General features: G+C 46.1%; 1 protein-coding gene across 1 annotated transcript; it reads left to right on the top strand.

Moving 5' to 3' along the window:
• Positions 1-5999: 5999 nt before the first annotated feature.
• HSF5 (heat shock transcription factor 5) lies at positions 6000-23640 on the top strand. The gene is made up of 6 exons (XM_056865451.1): positions 6000-6720; positions 12431-12784; positions 17101-17198; positions 20487-21014; positions 21366-21543; positions 23570-23640. Exons 1-6 carry the CDS (start codon positions 6000-6002, stop codon positions 23638-23640), a joined length of 1950 nt encoding a protein of 649 aa, XP_056721429.1.
• The last annotated feature ends 1991 nt before the right edge of the window (positions 23641-25631 follow it).

A 25631-nucleotide genomic window follows, 5' to 3' on the forward strand; every position in this document is an offset into this window, starting at 1 on the left:
GATGATTATGGCTCACGCCATGGTACTGTGCGTGGTCTTGAAGATCTGGAGGCTAAATCGGAGACCGCAGTTGTCTTTTCTTCAGAGGGTTGGCGAGTGATGTGGTGCAGATAACTGCCTTGGTCCCCAAAGCAATAGGAAGGCATGATCAGAATAAGACCCTCTCTGCCCCACCTCACAAAGGCAGGCAGGCTGAATTGTGCAAGAAAGAAGGCAGCCTCTGGGTGGTCTGTCTAACTGGAGAGCTCTGGCCGCAGTAGTCCTATTTCAGTAGTGTTTGGCTCGCCAGCCAGCTGCTTCCCTGGAGGGCTCAAGGCCAGCACTAATACCAAAAGCAGGAAGAAGGACTCTCTTATCGAGCAGAGTGTCTCTCTGCACATTCCCTGTCACCTTTTCAGGGAACGGACTCTTTGCCCCAGCAGCTGGGCTGGTTGTATGTGAAAAGCAGAGTTAAGTTTGGCTTGCTGCTCTTCCTGCCAGCCCACTGCGAGTGTCGGGCAGCTGGTTCCAGCCTGGTGTTTTCATAGGAGTGACATCATGAGCCTCCCTGGATCTGTACCATCGGGTGTATTCTCCCCTCCTCTATGCTGCACTCGTGTCTCCCTATTTCTCGTTGCTCTTGATCCTGAAAACCTGATGCCCGGAGGGCAGGCAGACGACGTGGTTTTCTTTTCCTCCTGGAACGTTGCTGTTTAGTGTGCTTGAGGGGTTTCAGTCCAAAATGCTGCTAATGTTATTTCTCTGCACTTAAAAACTGTAGTCTGGAAAATAAATTGCGGGGGTGGGGGGATGCCAAGCTTATAAACGGGAGAGAGAGAACACTGGCTAACGGGGACCCCTTTCCCTGTTCCTGTCACTCGAGAAAGGTGTAAGAGACAATAAAAAGACCCTAACCATCACTGCAAGAATGTTCTTCGATAAATCCCTCATTTAGAAATAGGTCTCCTGAGCTCTGCCTGCTCCACTGTGGAGACTTTCCCTTCCATCGAAACAAATTCTCGATCGGCACTTTCTGAGAGAGATTCTGCTGACGTTTTCACCAGTTTTCACGAGCAGGGCCCATGTCATTTTATCCCACAGCATATATCTGTTGTTTGGGAGCGTAGAAGAAACAGGAGGGTGAAATGTATTTTTCATAGCTAGTCCAAGGGTCCTTAGACCCTCCATGTTGGAAGGGCGCTCAGTGCCTCTTGTCTTGATAGGAACTTGAAAATGCTATCCTCTCCATGACCAAGCTTGAATTTGTGCCGGCATCTCACTCTGTGCTGGATTTTTAAATTGTCAGCAGATTCGGTGTTTCCTCTACTACTTCACAACCTTCCACATTTCAGCCTGCTTCCAGTCTTGAGCCTAAAAGCCAGTATTGTCCTCTTGACACTGGATCTCTCCCTGAATTGCTCCATGGCCCCTTTCAGGGAGCGAGTCACTTCTTATTGCTAAAAGGTGGGATCTTTTTAAATTTGCCACTCTCTGAACTTTATCTGTACAAAAGTGTATATGTATGAAAGAAGGAGAGTTCAGATCTGGTTCCCATTTTCAGCTCATTTGCACAAACTGCAACAACAAAAACCTGGAGAGAGACAGAAGTCAGCCATGGTTAATCGGAACCCCTTTCAGCTCTCATGAATTTGTGTCACTGTCTTCAGGCAAAAAACAGACAAACCCACCCTCCAAAATCAGATCAATAGCTTTGTGACAAAACAATGTGCTGTAAGAAATTCAAATGCAGTTGAATAAAATCTCTATATTAGTGCTGCTTTGTTGAGTTGTATTATTGTGACTGAATGCTCTTCCTCCCCTCTTCATAGTTGGTTGCTGCCGGGCCTTCCTTTATGGTTATAGCTAGAGCTGTGTTCTTTTCTGGGCACAAAGCTGGCTTCTGTGTATTGCAGCTTTTGATAAATAAAACTCAGAGGGATAGGGTGTACCCAAGGATACATAGCAGACTAGCCTTGACATTCGGCATATTGTGTTCCCAAAATCTGAGGGGGAGGGCTTTTCCATTCTTCCGTTAATGGCTATGTTCAAGAATGTGAAACATTACAATTTTTTTATACAATTTAACACAGTTAAAGGAATGTAGCGGTTGATAGATATTAGGTTCAAGACCATGGACCAGTGTCGCTTTGAGCATAGATTCAGACTACTCGAAGTCTTGCCTTCTGCCCTCGATTCCAGGGCCACAATTCTGTGCACATTTACTTGGGAGCAAAACCCAAAAGTGGCCTTAACTTCCGATCAAATATGGCTAAAACCACGTAAGTGTGCAACAGGCTGTAAGCGGCCCAGCAGTGAGTGGGAAAGGCATGTTGTACATAGTCAGGAGTACTATATTCTAGAATATTTCATACCAGTTTTTTTGGGAAAGTAGTATAGCTACTTTGTAAGGAAAGTGGTATTAAATGTGTGGGGTTTACATAAAGCGTTATTGTCTTTAATTGAAGTTTGCACCCACACCAGCCTAAAATAGGAACTGTGGAACCAGGGGAGAGGGCGTGTCAGCCTTTCCCCCCATGCCATTTTCTGAGCTGCAACTGATGGGGGGGGGGTATTTGCCCTATTGTGGGGCTGGTACAACCCAGGAAAGTAGCACGGGGGAAAGGTTGAAGCCATCTTGGATCAGTGCCCCCCACCCATGCATTTGGAAACTTGGTTTTAAAACCTTTTTTGACTGTAAGCCCATGCAAGTCCCATGCATGGAACCCATCTAGTTCCAAACGTCCTATCTAGTTTAAACCTTACTAAGAGAAGGGGAAGTTGGTTCAGGGGCTCTTTTTATTATACCAAATTGTATCGAAACATCGCTGCAAAAAGCACTTCATGGTGCTTTGATAAAGGTCACTTCAAAACGTGTGAGCTGAACCATTACACTTTCCACTTAGTGCTGAGGAGGTAAAAGGAAAGATGGTATGTATGCGTTCAGAGATGTGTTTATTATATATCAAACAGCATGTACATAAACGTCAAACAATATTTATGTAATTACGCAGCTGGAGATGTTGGGTTTTTTAAAAAGATCTATGGGTGAAAAGGAGAAAGTATTATTTCTGAGATGCCTTTACAAATTTTTTCCAACGTGCAACACTGTTGGGATAATCGAATAAAGGAGTATGTTTGTGTCCGTATTCTTGTTTAGCTAGGTATAGGATTAAAAGGAAATGTTCTGAGATGTTTCCAGAGGGGTAGCCCTGTTACTCTAAAACTTCAGTCCAAAAACTCCTTAAAGCAGGGGTGTCAAACTCATTTGTTATGAGGGCCGGATACAACATGTCACTTGGTTGGCTGGGCCATGCCTTGCCAGCCCAGATCGGGAGCAGGAGAGTGGTTGCCTTATATAGAGTATAAAGTTTTAAAGTATGTTTTCACCGATGTTTTATGATCATATTGTAACCCGCTCTGAGTCCAGCTTGCTGGGAATGAGGGCTGGCTATAAATATAAAGAATAAATAAATACAATAAAGGAAGCCACGACCCTCAGTTTGCAAGACCTGAGCAAGGCTGTTAATGAGGAAGTTTTGGGGGGACACTGATTTCATAGGGTTGCCATGAGTTGGAAGTGACTTGACGGCATTTACTGGTAACAGAGATGCTGAAAGTAAATATTTCTATGGCCACCAAGGTTAAGAACATAAAAGCCATGCTGGATCAGACTAAGGTCCATCAAGTCCAGCAGTCTGTTCACAAAGTGGCCAACCAGGTGCCTCTGGGAAGTCCACAAACAAGACAACTGCAGCAGCATTATCCTGCCTGTGTTCCAAAGCACCTAATATAATAGGCATGAGTGTGTTAAGTGCTGTCAAGTCGCTTCCGACTCATGGCGACCCTATCAATCAGTGTCCTCCAAAATGTCCTGTCTTTGACAGCCTTGCTCAGATCTTGCAAATTGAGAGCTGTGGCTTCCTTTATAGAGTCAATCCATCTCTTGTTGGGTCTTCCTCTTTTCCTGCTGCCCTCAACTTTTCCTAGCATGACTGTCTTTTCCAGTGACTCGTCTTCTCATAATGTGACCAAAATTCGATAGCCTCCGTTTAGTTATTTTAGCTTCTAGGGTCAGTTCAGGATTGATTTGATCTATAACCCATTGATTTGTTTTTTTGGCAGTCCACGGTATCCGTAACACTCTCCTCCAACACCACATTTCAAAGGAATCTACTCTGCTCCTCTGATAATGGACAGAATAGGTATGCATCACCACTAGTTCATTTTGACTAATAGCTGTGGATAGCCCTATCTTCAATGAACATGTCCACTCCCCTCAAAGCCTTCCAGGTTGGCAGCCATCACCACATCCTGGGGCAGGGAGTTCCACAAAGTTTAAGGTATTCTCAGTGGAAGAGCATCTGCTTGGCATGCAGAAGGTCCCAGGTTCAATCCACGGCATCTCCAGTTAAAGAGACTAGGCAAGTAGGTGATGTGAAAGACCCCTGCCTGAGATCCTGGAGAGCCGCTGCCGGTCTGAGTAGACAATATTGACTTTGATGGACCCAGGGTCTGATTCAGTATAAGGCAGCTTCATGTGTTCCTTTGTCCAAGGTGTATGAACTGGACTGGCAAGAGAAAGGGGGGGGCTCCGCTTCCACCAGAGGAAAAATGATTCCTCTCGCCCCCCTGCGAAAGAGCTAGGGTTGCCAGGTCCCTCTTTGCCACCGGCGGGAGGTTTTTGGGGCGGAGCCTGAGGAGGGCGGGGTTTGGGGAGGGACTCCAATGCCATAGAGTACAATGGCCAAAGCGGCCCTTTTCTCCAGAGGAGCTGAACTCCATCGCCTGTTGAAACAGCAGGAGATCTCCAGCTAAGCAATCAAAATTAACACCCCTGTACTCTTACCACAGGTTAGGAAATAAGCACAGGAACGGCTGAAATAAATGCAAGTGGCTCTATGATAAACAAAATCTATTAAAGTGCTTAGGGTGGTTAATAACCAAGAACAACAAATATATATGTACAACTATATCTAAATAGTCCCGAAGGTACACATATCCAGAAGTTCAAGGTAAGTAGAACTGGAAAGAAGTCTTCATAGAAGAGTGATGAGGGAGACGATCGTTTCTTTTCTTCATCAGCCCCGTTTTAATTGAAGTCATTTCATATGCGTATTTCCACGTCAAGACGTTTAAATATACTTAAATCGCATATAGGGATGAAAAACGCAACTGATGTTTACTGACAATTATTAGGTTCCAATAGAAAATGCGGTTATTTAGTCACAGTGCTATACACACACTCTTCCACCACTTTCTCCGGACATTAGACTCATGGAGTCAAATACTTATATACAGATGCCAACTCCAGGCAGCAATTAGTGTTACAGGCTGAGTCACCCTCCAGGTGCAACTCATTAACTCAGTCTCAGGCCTTCTAGGGGCTTTCCAGGTTATTACATCAGCTTAGCTTGACACTTAGATCCCCTGACTCTAAAGCACTGGTTCCCAACCAGGGGTCCGTGGACCCCCAGGGGTCCGCGAGAACTAAATTAAGGTCCGCAAAACAAAGTTATAAACCCATAATAAATTAATATTTTCAATTAAAAGTTATCTATTAGAATAATATTTGAATATATATTTTTATAAGTTTAATGTTTAACTAACAGTTATGATTAAAGTTTATTTTCAAATTCTCTGAATTTTTATTTTGAACCTTGGCGTCCCTGCACTGAACAAAAAAGTCCTAGTGGTCCCTGGTCAAAAAAAGTTTGGGAACCACTGCTCTAAAGCCCCGTCATAGCTAATATGAACAGACTTGCATATCCTGTCATCCAGGACACATCAAATCAAACTCACAGCTGCACGGACGAGTTTAGCCGCCCCCAAAGGGACACAAAAGGTGCCGGGAGGTTGGCACCCCTCGGAAGAGCGCGCGCGCGCCGGGGCGGCGGCGAGTGATTGACAGCGGCGTCCGTTGGAACAAGAGCCGGCCGGCCTCCAGCGTCCGTTGGGTTGGGGGAGGGCGGGGCGGCGCCTCTTCCCCCGGCTCCCCTCCCCCTCCCGGCTTCGCCTCAGCCATGGAGGACCCGCTCCTGTCGGCGGCGCCCATCAACCCCAACAACTTCCCCGCCAAGCTGTGGCGCCTGGTCAACAGCCCGCGCTTCCGCTCCATCCGCTGGGACGCCCGCGGCGAGGGCCTCCTCATCGACCAGCCCCTCTTCGAGGCCGAGCTGCTGGGCGCGGGCGGCGGGGGAGGCCTGATGGCGGCGGGGCCCGGGGGGGGCGAGGGCGTCCCGGCCCCGTCCCCCTCGGCGCCGCCGCCGCCGCCGGCCCCCTCCTCGCCGGAGCTCTTCAAGACCACCAACTTCACCAGCTTCATCCGGCAGCTCAACCTCTACGGCTTCCGCAAGGTGGTGCTGGGCCCGCCCGGGGGAGGCGGAGCCGGAGGAGGAGGAGGCGGGCCCGGCGGTGGTGGGGCCTCGCCGCCACCCTCCTCCTCCTCCTCCTCGTCCCCCGGCGGGCCCCTCCACCACTTCCACAGCCCCCACTTCCGCCGCGACCGGCCCGACCTGCTGGTCCACCTCAAGCGCCTCACCAGCGCCAACAAGGCCAAGCTGGCCGCCGGCCTGGAAGTCACCAGCCGGCCGCCCAACCGCTTCCAGCGCCTGCTCAGCACCTCCCTCCACGGCGGAGGCGGCGGCGGCGGCGGCGAGGCCCTCCTGGCCCACCAGCCCCAGCCCGCCCCGCAGGGACAGCCGGCCGCGTCGGCCGCGGCCAAAAACGGCGACAGCAAGCCCGGTGAGAGGCGGAAAAGGAGCCGGCTGGGTTGGCGCCTCTGAGCGTGGGCAGAGGGCAAAAGCGCAGGCAGAAATTTTTTTCACAACAACAAAAAAACACAACAGGAAAACGCCTTGGCCGTTTTTGCGTGGGATTTTTTTATTGGGGGGGGGGGTTACAGCACGATGGTACACCTGTCTTGTTGTATCAATACCCAATAACAGTAAAACAGTAGGAGGCTGAAGATTCAAAGCAGTTCGTTTTATTGGCCAATACACAAAAACGCCTGGTGGAAATTGCCCCACAGCGCAGGACAATTCACACCAGGCGTTTTGTGTATTGGCCAATAAAACAAGCTGCTTTGAATCTTCAACCTCCTACTGTTTTATTGTTATTGGGTATTGATACAATAAAACAGGCATATCCTCTGGCGCTCAACGTGTCTTCTCAGGGCGCGGCCTCCTGGCCGGATCCGGCGATGTATTAAGAGTTTGAAAATGTTATAAAAAAACATCGCTTTAAAAGGGTTTTTGGATACCACGGCTTATAAATGGTTGGAAGACGTCTTCACAGCTAAAGGGGCCAAACAAAGTGCGAGCAGTATTTTTTATAACGTTTTCAAACTCTTAATACATCACTGGGAATACAAGTGCGGTAACCCCCCTTTGCCCTGACCTGGATGGCCCAGGCTACCCTGATCTCATCAGATCTCAGAAGCTAGCAGGGTCGGCCCTGGTTAGTATTTGGATGGGAGACCACCGAGGAATACCAGGGTTGCTGTGCAGAGGAAGGCACTGGCAAACCACCTCTGTTAGTCTCTTGCCATGAAAACCCCAAAAAGGGGTCGCCATAAGTCGGCTGCGACTTGACGGCACTTTACACACACAACCCCCTTTGCCTTGGAGTTGCTACTCTCTAGATGCGCATTTTCCCCATCCAAATTCTCAAAACTCTGCACAGGGGCTTATTTTTGAGTTTTGAGCGTTTGGATGGGGAAAATGTGCATCTAGAGAGCAGCAAACCCAAGGCACAACCTCCTGTGCAGAAATGGCCCTTGCATGTAGAAAAGTATGATAGATTTTTTGCCCTTCTGGGTAACCTGTCAGTCACAGGAGCTGCGGTTCAATAGACTAGGCAGTAACCTTCACAAGCTTTGGCTCCTCAGCGGCATGTCACTACTCAGCGCATGCTCAGAGGCGCCACTTATGGTTCATACCAGAGGGCAGCAGCACAGACTGCAGGCAGAAAATATCATTTTTTTTTAAATGCAACAGGGCTTGGATTTGGTGCTCTCTAGATGCACATTTCCCCCATCTGAATTCTCAAAACTCTACAGGGGTGGGTGGGTTACTTTTGAGTTTTGGTGCTCTCTAGATGCACATTTCCCCCATCTGAATTCTCAAAACTCTACAGGGGGGGGGGGTTACTTTTGAGTTTTGAGAATTTGGATGGGGAAAGTTTGCATCTAGAGAGCAGCAAATCCAAGGCAAAACCTCCTGTGCATAATGGCCAATAAGCCCTCATGCAGGCCATTTATTCATGGAAGGTTTTGCTTTGAATTTGCCACTTTATAGATGCACATTTTCCCCATCCGAATTCTCAAAACTGCATTCAGATAGGGAAAATGAGCATCCAGAGAGCGGCAAATCCAAGGCAAAACCTCCCATGCATAAATGGCCACAGAAAGCTCCGTGCGAGGCAGAAGGGCTCAAATGCCGGCCCCTTTTTGCTCGCAGCTCTGCTTTTCTACTTGCAAGGAGTTTTCCTGTTGTATTTTTTTTTTAAATGAGATTTTCTGCCTGCAGTCTGTGCTGCTGCCCTCTGGTATGAACCATAAGTGGCGCCTCTGAGGATGCACTGAGTAGTGACATGCCGTTGAGGAGCCAAAGCTAGTGAAGGTTACTGCCTAGTCTATTGAACCGCAGCTCCTGTGACTGACAGGTTATCCAGAAGGGCAAAAAATCTATCGTACATTTCCCCCTTTTTAAAGTGTGAAATGATATATGAATAGCCAATGGCTGTTAAATCTAGGGAAAGGAAAATCTATCATATGTGTCACATCGGTCAACTTCCTACAAAATGTTCAAGGTCACGTACATGGGTCTCCTTTCTTTTACATTTAATCTTCACAACGTCCCTGAGAGGTAGGTTTTATTGAACAGAGAGGCTGCCCCAAGTTTACTAAGTGCCCTCCAAGCCTTTGAACCCCAGGCTCCCTAGCCCAAGTCCACTCTGTATCCTTAACCACTATACTGCACTTGCTGTCAATAATATCCCTAAGAAGAAATGAATCACCAGCAGAAAAGAACAAAATAGAGTTATGCTTCCATTGGCCAATGGCAGTTGAATCGCAAACAGGAAGCTGCCTAGTACTGTTCAGGTTATTGGTTCATCCAGCCCAGTGCTGCATACTACAAGTGGCAGTGGCCCTCTAGGTTTGGGGCTGCCTTCTGAATGGCAGTGGCTTTCTAACATTTTAGGTACAGAGAGTGCTTTCCCATCCCGTTTGAAATCATCTTAAATGGGGATGCCAGGGATTGTCTATGTACAAGTAGGTGCTCTGTTACTAAGCAGTGGTCCGTGTCTTCTCCTGTATTTCTTAGTCTGTCTAGCTTGGGCCTGTTTGTTTTGACAAGCTGCAGCTCTCCAAGGCCTGCCTGGCATCCAGGGACCTTCTGCATATCACTGGACCACTGACATTTTGGAAATTAGCACTGGAAGTGAGCCTGCTTGATTCACATAAAAGGGATTCTTGGTCAGCCTGATGAAATCAGAGAGCTGAACACTGGGGCCATAGTTGCATAAACATGCCCTCTGAACATGTACAGGAAACATTTCATTGCCAGTTCCTTTCTTTTATGCATGCACATATATTTCCACTAGTCCATGCATTTACAGATGAGAAAGAATATCTTATATCAGTAGGACAAACGATTATAGCAGCTTTCAGAGGGACCATACAACAATGCAAATTTGCATTGTCCCTTTTTAGGTAGGTCTTTTGGGTTCTTTTAAGATGTGTAGTTTTCCTGGCATCTTGCCTGGCACTTGCTCCTCTCCTCCCCATGTTCCAATACTGAGTTCAGGCATTCAGATTAAGTCCTACTGTTGCCATACATTCTTAAGCAACTCTGGAGGAAGCATCTGGCACCCCATGTTCACATAACAGCCATCAACACAGTCCCCATCCCCAGTTTATTAGCTGTGGTCTGAAAACATTGTACTGAAATCAGCACAACCTCTTTACAAATAAATGTATTCAGACGCACGGCATGCTTTCAGTTTTCATATACGTGAACATACAATTTTCCTCCACATTAAACCAGAATAACCATCACCTTCAGTGATTTTAAGCACGTGTACAAAAAACAAGGCTAAAGGCTGTTTATAAAGACATCGGCTATCCCAAGGGCAGTTTCTCAAAGCAGTAGAGGGGTGCTCCAGTTCCCCCTTCTGTCCTCTGTGCTTAAGCATGGCAGTTTCTTGGCTAACAGTCTCCTCCCATTCTTCCATCCCTGTCGCTGGCATGGAAACCAGGAGGCAGGACTCCCCTCTATTTACATATCCCCACCCCTTCATCTCTGACTTGCTCCAGTAAGCGAGCTGCCAGCCCAGAATCACCACCTCCTGATGCTGCCCTTCCAATCGCTTTGCATAAGACATCTCTACCCAGTGCCTTTTCAACCTGTTTAAACTGCCTTCTCTTTCTCAAAGAACACTGGGAATTGTAGTTTTGTGAAGAACTGGCGATCCCCACTCAGAATGGTAGTTCACAAGATTCTTTTGGAGAGAGACAGTTAAATCAGTTGAAATTTGCAGTGCCCCAAATACATTGTCTTCTCTGTCATGGGTATACCTGCACCAACATTTTTCTTCATGATGTATTGCAAACCAGTGGTTCCACTGGCATCTTACAACATCGCCCAGACACCAGTTTTCTCTGATTGGTGCAGGTTTTTCCTCAAGGCAAAAGTGTAATGCATCTTTAAAGAAGAAGCATTCTCGTGCAAAATCTCATAGAAAACAACTCTGGATAAACAGATTTCTTATCCCACCCACTGTCTAATAGTCCTGGTCAGCACCTTGTCCCAATAACAGTCATTAATACTAATTGACTATAAAGCATCTACAACAGCACTGGACAAAAATAATTAAAAGGGACAGGTCTTTCTGAAAGGCTCACAATCCAACTATAATAAGTGCTGCTCGTGAGATTTTAAGGTTTTCACTTCTGCACTCACCTATTTGTGGATGGTGCACAATGGTCAATGCAAACGTCAGTGCTGTTTTGTAGTTACCTGCCCCCCCCCAAAAAAGTCCACAATCCTGAGAGAAATAAGTGCTTGTATGTAAGGAAGACACATGCCAGATAACACCAGGGCAGTCACACTAAAGGAAAATGGCTAGGAACACTAGGGCAGGTCCACAACCCCTTTCTGCATTGTAACTACAGCGTGGTATAGTGGTTAGGAGCAGTGGTTTGGAGTGGTGGAGTCTGATCTGGAGAACCGGGTTTGATTCCCCACTCCTCCACATGAGTGGCAGAGGCTAATCTGGGCAACTGGATTTGTTTCCCCACTCCTACACACGAAGCCAGCTGGGTGACCTTGGGCTAGTCACAGCTCTCTCAGCCCCACCCACCTCACAGGGTGTGTGTCGTGGGGAGGGAAAGGGAAGGTGATTCTAAGCCGATTTGAGTCTCCCTTAAGTGGTAGAGAAAGTCGGCATATACTCTTCTTCTTCTAACTTGGTTTACTGTTTTCCAAGCATATTCCCTTCCCCTGATCTTTGATTGCATGTGGTTGGAGAGCCAAGGTAGAAATGCCCACAATGCCTGGCAGAGCTGGCTCTGAAACGGGAGAGAAAGGCTGTCCTCACCATAGAAAAGCAGCATGTTTGCCTTGACCAGCCCTTCTCAAGCAAAATCCTTTACTTGGAGACTCTTCGCATAAGATGATTTTCCTATGCAAATGTCACATTTGTGTGGGAAAACTCCATGCATGTTGCAATGTATGACAAATGCAGACATGTCTGTTTTGCTCCGTGGAGCCTTGGCAGGCATCCAGAAAATGTGACAAAATAGCTTATGCTTGGCATAAACTGAGCAGTTTCCCCACACAGAAAGGATTTGTGTTGAAAAGACCCTTTGCTCTTGGGACACAATCCGTCTTATGTGGTATGCTCCATCCACAGCATACTGATCCAATAGTTCCTAGTTCCAGGCTGACCGGGTATTTCTGGTATCAATTTGAACATGGCCCACTGGCTGGTGATTCAAGAGAGTTTGCCCCATAAATATGATGCAGGGTGGATCTCCTTCGTATTTCTACAGATCTAGCAATCAAATGGCGTTGTTGGATTCTGTACTGGAATTTCAGGCTGTGTGCCACTAGAGACTTTTCTTAGCTCTGTGGTTATATCTTGGGGATGATCTGATGCCAAAACCAAGAAAGGGTTGGCAATTAAGGACATTCTAAACCAGGGCCCATAAGCTTGGGAGAATGTGCTTGCTGACTCAAAGGGGGTAATTTTCCCTTCACAGCCCACAACCAACAAGTTATATTTTTAGGAGTTGCTTGCTATGAAACAAAGTCACTGTTCTTCAGGCAGCAGTGCTTAGAACCAGTGGTGGGACCATGCTGATTTTATGCCCCTGGCCTTACGTTTAATAGCCAACTGAATCTCTTTCCCCCCTTCTCTCTGTTTCCTTGTGCAGCGTCACTGACTTTAGGGCAGTTTCACCGGTCTTTTCGACGAGACAGCTTATCTCCATACTCCTACCTGTCACCGTCGCACAACCAAAATACTTTTCCATTGAAAGGTTCAGATCGGACTCCTCCTCCTCCCAGAACATGGCCGAACTCCCTCGGGATGCTCCCAGGGCAGGTGGAAGCGTCTACTTTTTCAGACAAAAGGGTTCCATTCCCTGTGCTCCAGAGGTTTCCGACAGAGGTAACTTACACTCTGCAGCCCAGCGCTACATCTGTGCACATACAGCAAGGGCCCCAGACAATGGCCACGTCTTCTCAGAAATACGGCAGCTATGCGGCTTCAGCACCCTACTCCCAAGCCTACTACCCGACAGGTAACAGTATTTTTCAGCAGAAAAATCCCCATGGTCACAGTGGTTTTTAATTGAACAGATAGTAAATGGCAATAAGAAAATTACTTTTGAAAGAGAAGAGGGTGTCCTTCTTTAACATCCTGGCCTGAAGCCCAAAACAAATACCCAGTTTGAACAAGACAAAAAGAATAACTGTTTTTGCAAAAGTCTTTATGGCTACAATCTAAAAGTTAAGCCTACTGCTTTCAGTTATCTTAAGCATGTTTGCTTTCTGTTAGATTGGGTTAAATTGCCTGGTTCATAATGGATTGTTTTTTTGTATTCCATTTGTAATATACCTCACTGCTTTCATTTTGTATTTTTGAATGGGGAGCTACAAAGTTGCCTTACTCTGACTCAGGCTCTTTGTCCAGCCAGCCCAGTATTGTTCCCTGGCCTTGGCAATGGCTCTCTAAGGTTTCAGACAGCTTGGGAGAAAGATCTTTCTCAGGCTGCCCGAGAGCCTTTATTTGAAACAGAGAGCTGCCAGGGATTGGCCCCAGGGGTCCTCTGCAGGCAGAGCACTTGTCCTATTACAGGACTGCGCCCCCTCCATGGATAGGGTTGCCAACTGCCAGGTAGTAGCAGGAGATCTCCTGCTAATTCAACTGATCTCCAGCCGATAGAGATCAGATCACCTGGAGAAAAATTGCCGCTTTGGCAATTGAACTCTATGGCATTGAAGTCCCTCCCCAAAGTCCGCCCTCCTCAGGCTCCGCCCCAAAAATCTCCTGCCGGTGGCAAAGAGGGACCTGCCAACTCTATCCATGGAGTTTATGTTCCTTTCATTGTAGAGTAACAGTGGTAGCTGCTACATACTTGCAGATGAACACCTTTGCAATTAGATGGCCTTGAATATGATCCCTGATAAACCTCTACATTCCTTTAATGATGTTAAATTGTACAAGAAAATGATTGTGCTTAGACTAACGGTGCATGTCTAAGGGCTGGTTTGAACGGTTCCATTATCACTTACAACCCTGCACTGTGTATCTAGTAAAAGCATAGCAGTTGCCTTTTAAAAATCTTGCATACATTGTGGAAACATGGTGTGGGGAGCAGTGGTGGGCTCCTGCATACTCTTGAATGGTTCCCTGGTGCTCATGATATATTTTGAAAAAACCATGCATACACTTCAAACACTGTCACTTTTATCAGGTATGCAGCATGGATCTTTCACATGTATTAATTAAATTCACAATCCTAAGACCTTTTGCCTTAGCAAAGAAACCTGTATAGACAAAGCATTAACCCAGCATCAAACACTGTGCTATTTTACCACAGTCCAGCGTGGTGTAGTGGTTAAGAGTGGTGGTTTGGAGTGGTGGACTCTGATCTGGAGAACCGGGTTTGATTCCCCGCTCCTCCACATGAGCGGCAGAGGGATTGAACTGGATTAGTTTCCCCACTCCTACTCACGAAGCCAGCTGGGTGACCTTGGGCTAGTCACACACTCTCATCCCCACCTACATCACAGGGTGTCTGTTGTGGGGAAGGGCAGGGAATCATAGAATTGGAAAGGACAACCAGGGTCATGTAATCCAACCCCCTGCGCAATGCAGGAAACTCACAACTACCTTTCCCACACACACCCAGTGCCCAGAAGATGGCCAAGATGCCCCCCGCTCATGAACTGCCCAAGTTCATAGAATCAGCATTGCTGAGAGATGGCCATCTAGCCTCTTCTTAAAAACCTTCAGGGAAGAAGAGGTTACCACCTCCCGAGGAAGCCTGTTCCACTGAGGAACCGCTCTGTTAGTGATTGTAAGCCGGTTTGATTCTCCCTTAAGCGGTAGAGAAAGTTGGCATATAAAAACCAACTCTTCCTCCTCCTCTTCTCCCCCCCCCCCCCCAAGCAGGCAACTGGTGAAAAGGTTTCAGAGTTGGTCTGGGAATCCTTTCTTGTAGACACGATTATTCCCAGAACCTGTGAAGCAAACAAATTATACAGTCTAGTGATGAGGAGTAGAAAACATGCAATCAGACTGTTTTTCTGAATGAGAAAAGTTGTGTGGACTTGTTTTTAATCCCTGCCTCCAGCTCTGTTTTTGTTTGTGTTTTTTTTTTACTATTTCATATATTATTTAAAGGGTTTTGATGTTTTAAATCATTGTAATCTTAACTGTTTTTATAAAACCTAGGTGATGTTGTATCCTTAGTCTTATGAGACTGCTGTATGTCTACTGCAGTAAAGTAACCTTTTCATGGGAAAGAGAATGGGAGGAAAGCCCTTCTCTGGGCAAGTTTTTGTCTGTACAAAGCTATCCCCAATGGACTTTGCTAACGGCATACATTCCAGCAAGAAATTACCGCAGATAGAGAAAAGTGGGTGACAGTGTACCAGCAGCATCTGTTTGGCTGTCTTCAGAACCCAGTTAAGCTGAAATTCTTGGCTGTAAGCCTATTTCCAGCCTGCCACAATTTGTCTAGTGCAAGGTGACCCTGTGCTTGTACATCTTCTCCAGCAGGAGGAAAAGCTAGCTACAACTGAGAAATATGCCAGGATACGTTGGTAGAACCTATCATGACAGAGCCCAGCCAGAGTCGGAAGATGTGGAGAGCAAGCAGACTGCTAATAGAGCTATATGAATAATGTTGCACATGAGCAGTAAGATACTTGACCTTTGGCTGGGCAGAGATGCAAAAGAGGAATTTGGTAAAGATAAATATCACTTAAAATAGGGCAGAAGGATTGAGAACTCTTACCAAAGTGTGTCCATTGAGGGACACACACTTGGCTCTTTCGCTTTTCATGTGTCCATCAGGAAAATAAATTTCAGGGTACACTAGATTGGTCTGGGTTCAGATTCCAGCTCACCCAGCGACTGAGATGGTTTGAGAGTTACTAGCTCTCAGCTTCAATCCTGTGTGCAGAAATTGGTCTACAGGAGGAGGTGGACTGCTCTGCAACCCCCTGCAATTATGTTCTTAAACGCTTTGTAGATATCATCTCTCGCATCCACTCTGACTTGGACTCTACATTAGCACTGGCAGGATCAGATGTTCCCAGGATGCTGATTTGTCCATTTATGTAGGATGCCTTTCAACTTGTCCAGTCTGAGGACATGGACAGGATTCTTGGAAGTTTGAGACCTACCATCTGCTTGTATGACCCTTGCATCTCCTGGCTGCTTAAATCTGCTGGTGGGGGGAACTGGTGGACTGGGTCCAGGAGACAATAAATGCCTCCCTGACAGAGGACGTGGTTGCCCCTGCCTTGAAGTGAGCAGTGGTGCACCCACTTCTCAAGAAACCTGCTCTGGACCCAGGAGAGCTGAATAACTACCTCCAGTCTCAAATGTTCCATTCCTCAGCAAGTTGATTAAAGGAGTGGTAGCTGAGCAACATCAGGGATTCCTGAACAAAGCAGAGTGTTTGGATCCATTACAATCTCATGTCAAGCCTGGTTGTGGGGCTGAAACAGTCTTGGTCATCCTGGTGGATGAACTGCAGCAGGAGATGGACACCCTGTTAATTCTCCTGGACTTTTTGACAGCTTTTGATACTATCAATCATGGTATCCTTCTGTGCTGCCTTTTGAAATTGGGACTGGGAGGCACTGTTTTGCGGTGGTTTCAGTCCTCCCTCAAAGGTAGGTTTCAGAATGTGGTGGTTAAATAGGTGGCAGCGATGGCCAGGAGTACTTTTCACCAGCTTAAGTTGGTGAGCCAGCTGCAGCCCTTCCTGGGTGGAAAACATCAGGTCACTGTGGTTCATGCCCTGGTAACATCTGGATTAGCTTACTGCAGTGCACTGTATATGGGGTTGCCCTTGAAGATTGTTCAGAAGATACAAATGCTACAGAATTCTGCTGCCAGAATGTTGACTGCAGTGGGTCATAGGAACCTCCAGTCTTGTTCCATCTACACTGGCTCCAAATTTGTTTCTGGGCTCAATTCAAGGTGCTGATATTGACCTTTAAAGCCCTATATGGCTTGGAGCCAGTATACCTTAAGGTAGGAACCTACCTGCCATTCAGGTCATCTTTGGGGGGTGCCATCTGAGGCCACATGAATGGCAACCCAGAAAGGGTCTTCTTGGTTGTGCTTGACCAATTAACTTTGTAGCAAACACCAACAAGCCTGTCCTTTTCTCTGGTAACATTTTAAAAATCCTTTTGCTTTTTGCTTTGCAAGTTCCTTTACTGCCATGTTGTGGCATGCATCTCTGTGATTTTTTTTTAAAGGAGTTATCACAAGCAGGGTTGTTCCTATTCCATGCTACACTAAAGACAAAATCCAGAGATTTGTTATATGTGGGAAGGCCTTTTACTTTTTAATCTTTTTCTTTCTTTTCAGCTGTATTACAGTGCTGCTCTCCGCCTACCCATATGGATCCCTTAAGTGGTTGTGCCAGCCCTACAGCCTCGACCTATACACACTGCACCTATTTCCAGGTGAGTCCAGTAAGTGGACCCCAAGACTGGGATCCATCAACCTTTTTCAATATGCTGAGTGGGGTATTTTCCTCCCCTTTACATGACACATACATGAAACTGCCTTAAACTGAATCAGACCCTCGGTCCATCAAGATCAGTATTGTCTATTCAGACTGGTGGCTGCTGTCCAGGGTCTCAGGCAAGAGATCTTTCGCATCACCTCCTGCCTGATGCCAGAGATTGAACCTGGGACCTTCTGCATGCCAAGCAGACGCGCTGCCACTGAGCCACGATCATTCCCCTTTGAAAAGCACAGGGTGCTGCCATCTCAAACGATTTTTGAAATTCCTCCCAAATTCAAAAGCAGTTTGCCATATGACATGGAAGGCGGGAGAGCAGATTGAGGAACATAAGGCCAAAGCTTCCTTTGGCGCATGGAACAAGCTGCACAGTTCTTTTAGATCATGAGGCAGAAGTTTCACCTTCGCATCATTTGCACCAATACATTGGAAACTGGCTACTGAGAGCTGTGGGGGAAAGCAATGAATGGAAGGGTCATCATTTGTATTTTCCTGCATGACAGTTACAGAACCGCATGAATGGATCCTGAAAATACTTCTTTGGCAAAAGGATTTAAAAATGTTAACGCATCTGCAACGGCAAAAGAATGGTTGTTTTGCAGTTTTTATTTCATATAGACCCACAATTCAGATAATGTAGATAGTTCTTCTCCACCAGTGGAGGAAGGTGTCCTTTATGCAGGTTACTCCACTCATACGCTCATGGCAGGCAGGGCTTTAAATTCTTAACTGAGCTTTAATCAATCTCGTGTGTGTAAAGTGCCATCAAGTTGCAGCCGACTTATGGCGACCCCTTTTTGGGGTTTTCGTGGCAAGAGACTAACAGAGGTGGTTTGCCAGTGCCTTCCTCTGCACAGCAGCCCTGCTATTCCTTGGTGGTCTCCCATCCAAATACTAACCAGGGCTGACCCTGCTTAGCTTCTGAGACCTGACGAGATCAGGCTAGCCTGGGCCATCCAGGTGAGGGCTATCTCTTACTGGAGGACTAATCCTTTCCCAGTTGTTTTCTCCCTACCTGCTCTGCAGAGCACTAGCCTTCTCACTCCTCCGTAACTCTTTGGGCTCATCCTTTACCATCCAGGTTTTTTTTCCTGCAAACGACCACAACAACAAACTCACTTCCCTAATGTCATTTCTTCCTTACCTCCCCTCTCTACCCACCCTTACTTTCTTGTCAGCTGCTTCCCATCTCTTCTGATTCTCCCATCTCTTCTGATTCTCTCCTTCCCTCCCTCGTTAGGAGAAAAGGTGAGATATTGCTTCAGCGTCACTGCCTTGTTGCTCCCTGGTGCCAACAAAGCCCATGGCTGAGCAATGAAGCACCACCTCGGAGGCTACAGTTAAGGCCTCAGCCAAATTCAAGGCATCCACACTGAAGCGCAGCCACTAAAGAAGCACAACATTAACAAAATTACACTGGGGTATGTGCGTGTGAACACTGCTTGCCCCTGGTGAAGTGGTGGGCATCCTGATAAAAAGTGTCTGCGACAATCTCGCAACCACATTATACATTGCACTTGAACACATGAAGCTGCCTTATACTGCACCAGACCCTTGGTCCATCAAAGTCAGTATTGTCTACTCAGACCGGCAGCGGCTCCAGGGTCTCAGGCAGAGGTCTTTCACATCACCTAGTTGCCTAGTCCCTTTAACTGGAGATGCCGGGGATTGAACCTGGGACCTTCTGCATGCCAAGCAGGTGCTCTACCACTGAGCCACAGCCCCTCCCCTCTGTTTACAAATGGCGGTGGCTAGCTGGGAAGAAAATGCCATTTCCTCAGATTGTTGTAGCTGTCAGTGCTGGGGGAAAAGCAGACCGTTCTCCAAAAAAGGAGAGCCTGGCAGAAGGTTCTCCAAGGGTTTCCTCAGCACTGGTGTGCAAGAGGCACAGTGCTGCACAAGGCTCACCGTGTACCGCCTCACCGAATGTCAGGCACAGCCAACAATTCCTTGCTGCTAAGGATCTTCCACTCACAACAGCGGCTTTGCACTGCCATTTATCAGAGCTCTTCAAATACCCCATACAGGGAAGAAGGGGCACCAGGAGCGATGGCAGCCATTTTAGCCACAGTGTCTGTCACTCTCTCACAGGAGAGTAAAATGGCAGAGGAACAGTCCTATCTAAATGGAATCTCTGCTACAGCATTAATGATTGAAGTAGCACAGCTAATATTAAAATGCAACGAGTAAAACAAATGAACAACCTCTATTTATGCTCATATCACAGGGGAAGGACAACGTTACAAAATTTAAGGGATTGTTAATACACAATGTGCTTCTTTCTGTTGAAAGGAAAACCACAGTTGAAAACAAAATAAAAGATATTCCTTTCTAAATTAAAAAAAATTAGGCATCGTTCAGCAAAGCCTTGAAAGAGCAAGGCCGTAGACATAATGTAGAATGCAGGCTTGTACGAAAACAAATTTGTTCACGGCTTTAATAGACAAAACAGTGCTGATCTTGATAAATGAACCCCACAGGCTCCCTTTGATTCCCTCTTGTCTCCTCCACCCAACCGATGAATCATATCTGATAGCAATGGGTGGCCCCTCCATGTAGATCACCAAAAAATCCACAGGGGAGGCACCCGGAGCTAGAGCACATATTTCTGCAATCCTGGGTTAATCCCCAGGTTTGCAGAAAAGTATGAAAATTTATTTTCATAAATCACTGAAGGCTTGAAATCCACAAAAAAACTACCTGAGCATGCACAGATGGGAGAGAAAATAGAAATGTTTTTAAAGGTAGGAATTGGCCAAGCGGAGGGAGGAGGAAAATTGGAGATTGGGTGGGCTGGGGAGTGGGTAGAAAAGGCAGAAATTGAGGAGGAGAGGACAAGAACCTTGGTGATTAGTTGAGGAATGAAGGAAACTGAATGTCTGGATGGCTGGGCATGTGGGGGTGCAATTACAGGGAGAGCAAGAGAGGAGGAAATGGGGCAATGGAGGGGTGGAATAGGATTTTCCTTACTTCACAAGTCCTTGTGGTTCCCCTTCTTGTTTTATTTAATAAAAAACATAGTTGGGGTAAAACACAACAGAAAGAGTGTTTTAGAGTAAAGAAAAGCAAAAGGGCCTGCCTCTAATACTGTGACAATGTAAGGGGCTCCAGAATGGACAAGGACAACTCAGAGAAACTGGTTACTGGAAAAATGTAGACCTTTGAAGAACTGAGCAAAATGAGTATTATTACTGTTATTCCACACTGCCGTCTTTTGCCTCCCCAGAATCCACCGATGCAGTCTTCATACCCAGTTGAATTTTTGCCTTCCAACTGGCCCTGCAACCCTTCTGATGAAACCAAGAAGACCGAAGTCAACTTGGAGGCCGTCTTCCAGATTGTGGATGAGATGCATTCATCTCCCAAGCTGGAAATGGTAAAGGTGGAGCCAGTGGAGAACCAGGGTCCTACCTCACAGCCCAACCGAGGCCAACAGTTGCTCATCAGTCCAGGGAACAGCGAGGTGCCTACAAGTCAAGCCAGCCACCTCGAGCCTCTGACGCCTGTGAGCTCCGATATAACCTCCTTTGTGGTAGAATCCGATCAAGCGATAGCCTGCTCTCTGCCACAGTCTCCAGAGTTTATTTACACAATCCACACCACCGAACCTGTGGAGAATGCCTCTGCACAGATGATGCCTCCACCTGTCGCCACCCAGCAGACACAAGTAAAACTGAAGGAACAGCTGAACCAAACTTCAGCGCAGTCATCCATGGTGTTTGTACAGGAAGAACTTCCCTTCCATCAGCAGCAGGTATAGAGTAAGATGATACGTAGCTCCAGAAACATTCTGCCAGGAAAGCCACATCTAAAGATTCTTTTTTTTTTAAGTCTGTGTTTAAATTGGTATTAAATTCACCATTGATGTACTAACATATTTCATGGCACTGTCCAGTGGTTGCTTTCCAGGAGTTTTAAATAGTACAGACATTGTTTTAAATATTTCATAGCTGGCGTCATGAGGTTCCAGTCACATATTTAGACCACAGTTTGGACTTGGCTCAGAGACATTCTTGACTGTGGAGTAAGATCTTCGGAGGAATAGCAGGCCTTTGCATAAACACACTGCACTAAAATCCATTTCTGTTGTGGTTTGTTTTTTAAGGACAGTCCCAACATCAAGTGTCAGACGAGTCCATCAGAGACAGTTGTGTCTTCAGAGCAGATAGGATTCCTCATTTCGGAGGTGGGTCCCCTCAGCAAATCTGTCAAAGATTCAGTTTCCTCCATCCAAAGCAAATGCAGAGAACGAAGAAGCAGCTCGCAGAAGGGCAAATCTCCTGGTAAGATTTAAAGGCTTTCTGAGTCTGCTAATGCTGATTTATTTATACTGGACACTCCAGTAGTGTGCATGTTTGCCCTGAGGGTGCAATCAGATCTTTTGGCATCTTTAATTTTAATTACAAGCAACTGTGGAGGTCCCAGAATTGGTTCTGGATCATTGTGCTGGGGGATGGGGTTGTAAACTCTTTTGCCACACCGCTTCCCCAAATCTAAATCTTTCCTTGAACCTACTGCCCTGATTGCCCTGCTGATCAAAAAAAAAAAAATACAGGCACAGTTAAAATTAAAGACATTAGATGATTCGGATGTGGGGTTCCAGTTATTTGGCTTGTTTGGAGCGATTTGCAATGTTGAGCAAATAACTCCAAATAAGCCAAATGGTGTTAATGACAGTTAACACTAACCAGAGCTCATTCCTAACTGGGGTTTGAAGCTGTTTATTAATGGAGGTTAGAAAGCAAGCCATGGTTACCCCTGATTACTGCATAGCACATAACCACAGGAGGCTGGGGGAGAATTTGGAGACCAGAGGAGAGAGAATGGAGGATCTTATGACCCACTGGTGATCATTCTTAAGGGGTCTTTGCTGGTCCTGTGAGTCAACTTCTGGATATTGGTCTGGTTACTGTGAAGAACTGTAGCAAGCTACACAAGACACTGCAGCCATGTGTAACAAAATCTCACTGCTCCTCCTCCCTGGAGAGGGATCATTTTTGGTCATTTATGCATGGGTATTTTCACTCATGTTCAACCCCCCACCCCCCCGTCTGTCTCGGTTGTTTCTAGGAGTTATGCATGAGTTTTCCGTCCATTAGAGATTACCTCGCTGCCACCCCTCACAAATCCTGGACCTTGCCGTTCCTCTGTTAACCCGATTCTTCCCTCTCCTCTGAGCTCAGCCCGGATGAAATCCCCGTGCATAAGGCAAAGTGTGGGACACGCAAGCTTGGTTTCGCTCACAGCCAATTACAAAGCAACATGCCCAGAGGCGGGGATTCAAATACTTCCTGCTTCCTCTGAGCTCTTTCTGAGCAGAAGAAGGGCTTTTTAAAACAGGCTTGAATTCCCCCCCCCTTCTTTTCAGATTGCTCCTTTTTTTATTTTATGTTCTTAAAATGCTTTTTTATGCGGCAGTAGGGTTTGTGGGGGAGGGAACTTTTCTCTCACTACAGCCAATTACAAAGCAGCATTTCAAGGGGCGGGGATGCAAATACTTCCTGATTTGAGCTTGGAGACTGCTGGTGGATAGACTCCCAACAGAAAAGTGTGGGTCCAGCAAGCAACAAACCTCAGGTAAAACTCCCATGCATAAACAACCAAAATCTTGTAGAGAACCCGCACAGTGTAGTGGTTAGAGTGTTGGACTTGGAACTGGGAAACCCAGGTTCAAATCCTTATTCTGCCACGGAAGCTTGCCAGGTGGCCTTGTGCCAATTGCTTACCAGGTGGTTGTTGTGATGATCAATGGAGGAAGGGAGAGCAATGTTGTAAGCCACTTTTGGTCCCCATTGGAGAAAGCAGGCTGTAGATATCTTAATCTAATATCTGAATAAATAAAATAAATATATTACTCTTCACAAACGTAAGTCTGGAATCCTTAGGGTTGCCAACCTCCAGGTGCTAGCTGGAGATCTGCTATTACAACTGATCTCCACCCGATAGAGATCAGTTTCCCTGGAGAAAATGGCCGCTTTGGCAATTGGATTCTATGGCATTGAAGTCCCTCCCCTCCCCAAACCCTGCCCTCCTCAGGCTCCCCCCCCCCAAAAAAAAAATCTCCAGGTGTTTCCCAACCCGGAGCTGGCAACCCTAGGAATTCTACAGGAGAATAACACGGAGGCAAGTGACAGCCCAGGGAGAGGTTCAATGCTCCCTTCCCTCCCATCCCTTCTCCCCTTCCCGAAGGTGGTTTGCAAGGGGGTAAGTGGTTGTTGCTATTGTTGCAGGTGGCTGCAGTGTAAGGTATAAATCCGTAAATCCTCCTGGAAAAGGCAAATACTGAAATGCCCTTTCCATTCCTCCTAGATCTACACCTGCTAGTGGATGTGGCTTGCAAACAAGAGCACTTTCCAAAGGAAGAAGAATTAAGGGAGTGAGAACTTGGTGACCAGTCTGTGCAAACAGCGAGCAGTGCCTTTCCTGCCAGGAGCACTCTGGGAACTGTTCAGTTCTTGTTAACCAAATGCTCTTCACCTCTGTTCATTTTTGTTCCACCGATAATCAGTCCCACCCATTGTTTTTACTGCTCCTCTTTAATAGGTTTGTGTTCTTTTTTTCTAGTCAAAGAATAATAATTAATTTGCCTGAATGATTCAAAAGTGGGAAACCTGGGAAACAGAGAAATCCTAACATTGTTAGAAAGATGTTCCCCCTGCAGGATGTTTCTTGTTTGGCACCACATGCAACAGCGAGCAATGGGGAACTGTTCACAGTTCATTTGGGGGCCAATTGAAGGAGGATCTTTGCAAAAACAAATGCATTTGGAGGTCACAAGATCTGTGGTCTGAATGGGTCATGGTTCTGTGAAAGACACCCTGGGAAAGATGAGCTCATTTTCTAGATGCTTACACCAAAAGTTTGCTTCTTTCTTGTATTTATTCTTTTCCCCCAAAATGATAAATAGCTGCTGGATATTTTACGTTAATGGAGCATTCTTGTGTTTTAATAATTTCCTTACTCTAGAGATGCTTTATAATATATTAAGGCATCTTGTTGTTTACTGTCTTAGCTTAAATATGTTTTCACGGGCTCTTTTAACTTGTTATAACTGTATTTATTGACAATCGTTTTTCAAGAACAATGGTTTTATACTCATATTTATTTGTATGGTAAGGATATGTGTGAATGATGTAGCATGATGAGAATGTGCTTCCAACTTGCTCAACCATCTTTTCAGAGTCAGATTGCCACAAGGGTGGAAAAAATGGATAAGGGAACACTTGCAAAAGTGAAGGGTCAGATCTATAATCCCTGTAATCTTTCTGCACCTTATAGTTCGGTTACATTTATTATTTCCTAATAGACCCACAAATGGTAGGATGAACCGAAGTCACATCTGCAAATTTGGCCATAGTTCCATGCAGGAGAGCTGGACCATAAATCCACTGTTAGATCTCAGAACATTAATGGTGTACCACTTTGCTCAGTGCTGGCATTGCTGTAGATTGCTAAATAGCATAAGATCATCCTCAGTCAACCTTTTGAGGCTTTGTTTGACCCTCTAGAAAAGGCATTCAGCATGCGCTCAATTTAAAAAAATGTTGCCACATTTAGAGATAATGTTCTTTTGCAGGGTCTCTGAAAGGTTCAGATTGAGTGCTGTCCTGCCCCAAAATAGGTTAGTGAAAAGTTTCGACCTATCACTGAGAATGATCCCCATGAATTGAAATGCAGAGAAGTTTCTCTGTGGTCATACTTGCACAGGGTTATACCAATTTAGTGCGTTCTGAATGACAAACAAGAGTTTGGGGACTAGCAGTTTTAAAGCTTCATTAGAAAACGGCAGCATTTATTAGCTTTCCACAAAATAAGAGGCCAAGGAGCTGGCTCTCCTGCCATAGTGACTCGACTTTACTGACTCTTAAGCATTTAGAACAGCGCTAAAGGGAAAAGACATTCACCAGACATTCACACTGGCTAAAGGAATCTGTACAGTATTGCATGAAATGGATGCACCCTCTTAGTGTTTCTGCAGTTTGAGCCCAGATGTATGTATGTATGTAGTCAGTACGCAATAAAGAGACTGCTCCATCCAAGCTCACTGTTTGTCTCCTTTGTTAATCCCAAGGCTGGAGGGGAGCGTTTCATTTACACAGGCTGCAGTTCTGCTGAAGTGAAATTGTGGTTAGTGTTGCTTGGTGTTTTTCTGCTCCAGCAAAGAAAGTGCAAAGTGATATACAAAACAAGTTTAAATGTTTTACAAGATGCACTACAGTTTCAGTTACGGAGGGTATAACGGAAGAGCCTTAATAGTTAACAATGCTATGGTATAAATATCTGAGAAAAGACCCGCTGACATAGTGCAGGGGAGATGGCTGAATGTTTGGCGCTTAGCAAGTTTTTGATGGCAAATTCCTTCTGTTATCCT

This window comes from Euleptes europaea, chromosome 19, assembly GCF_029931775.1.
Source record: "Euleptes europaea isolate rEulEur1 chromosome 19, rEulEur1.hap1, whole genome shotgun sequence".
Classification (NCBI taxonomy): Eukaryota; Metazoa; Chordata; class Lepidosauria; order Squamata; family Sphaerodactylidae; genus Euleptes; species Euleptes europaea.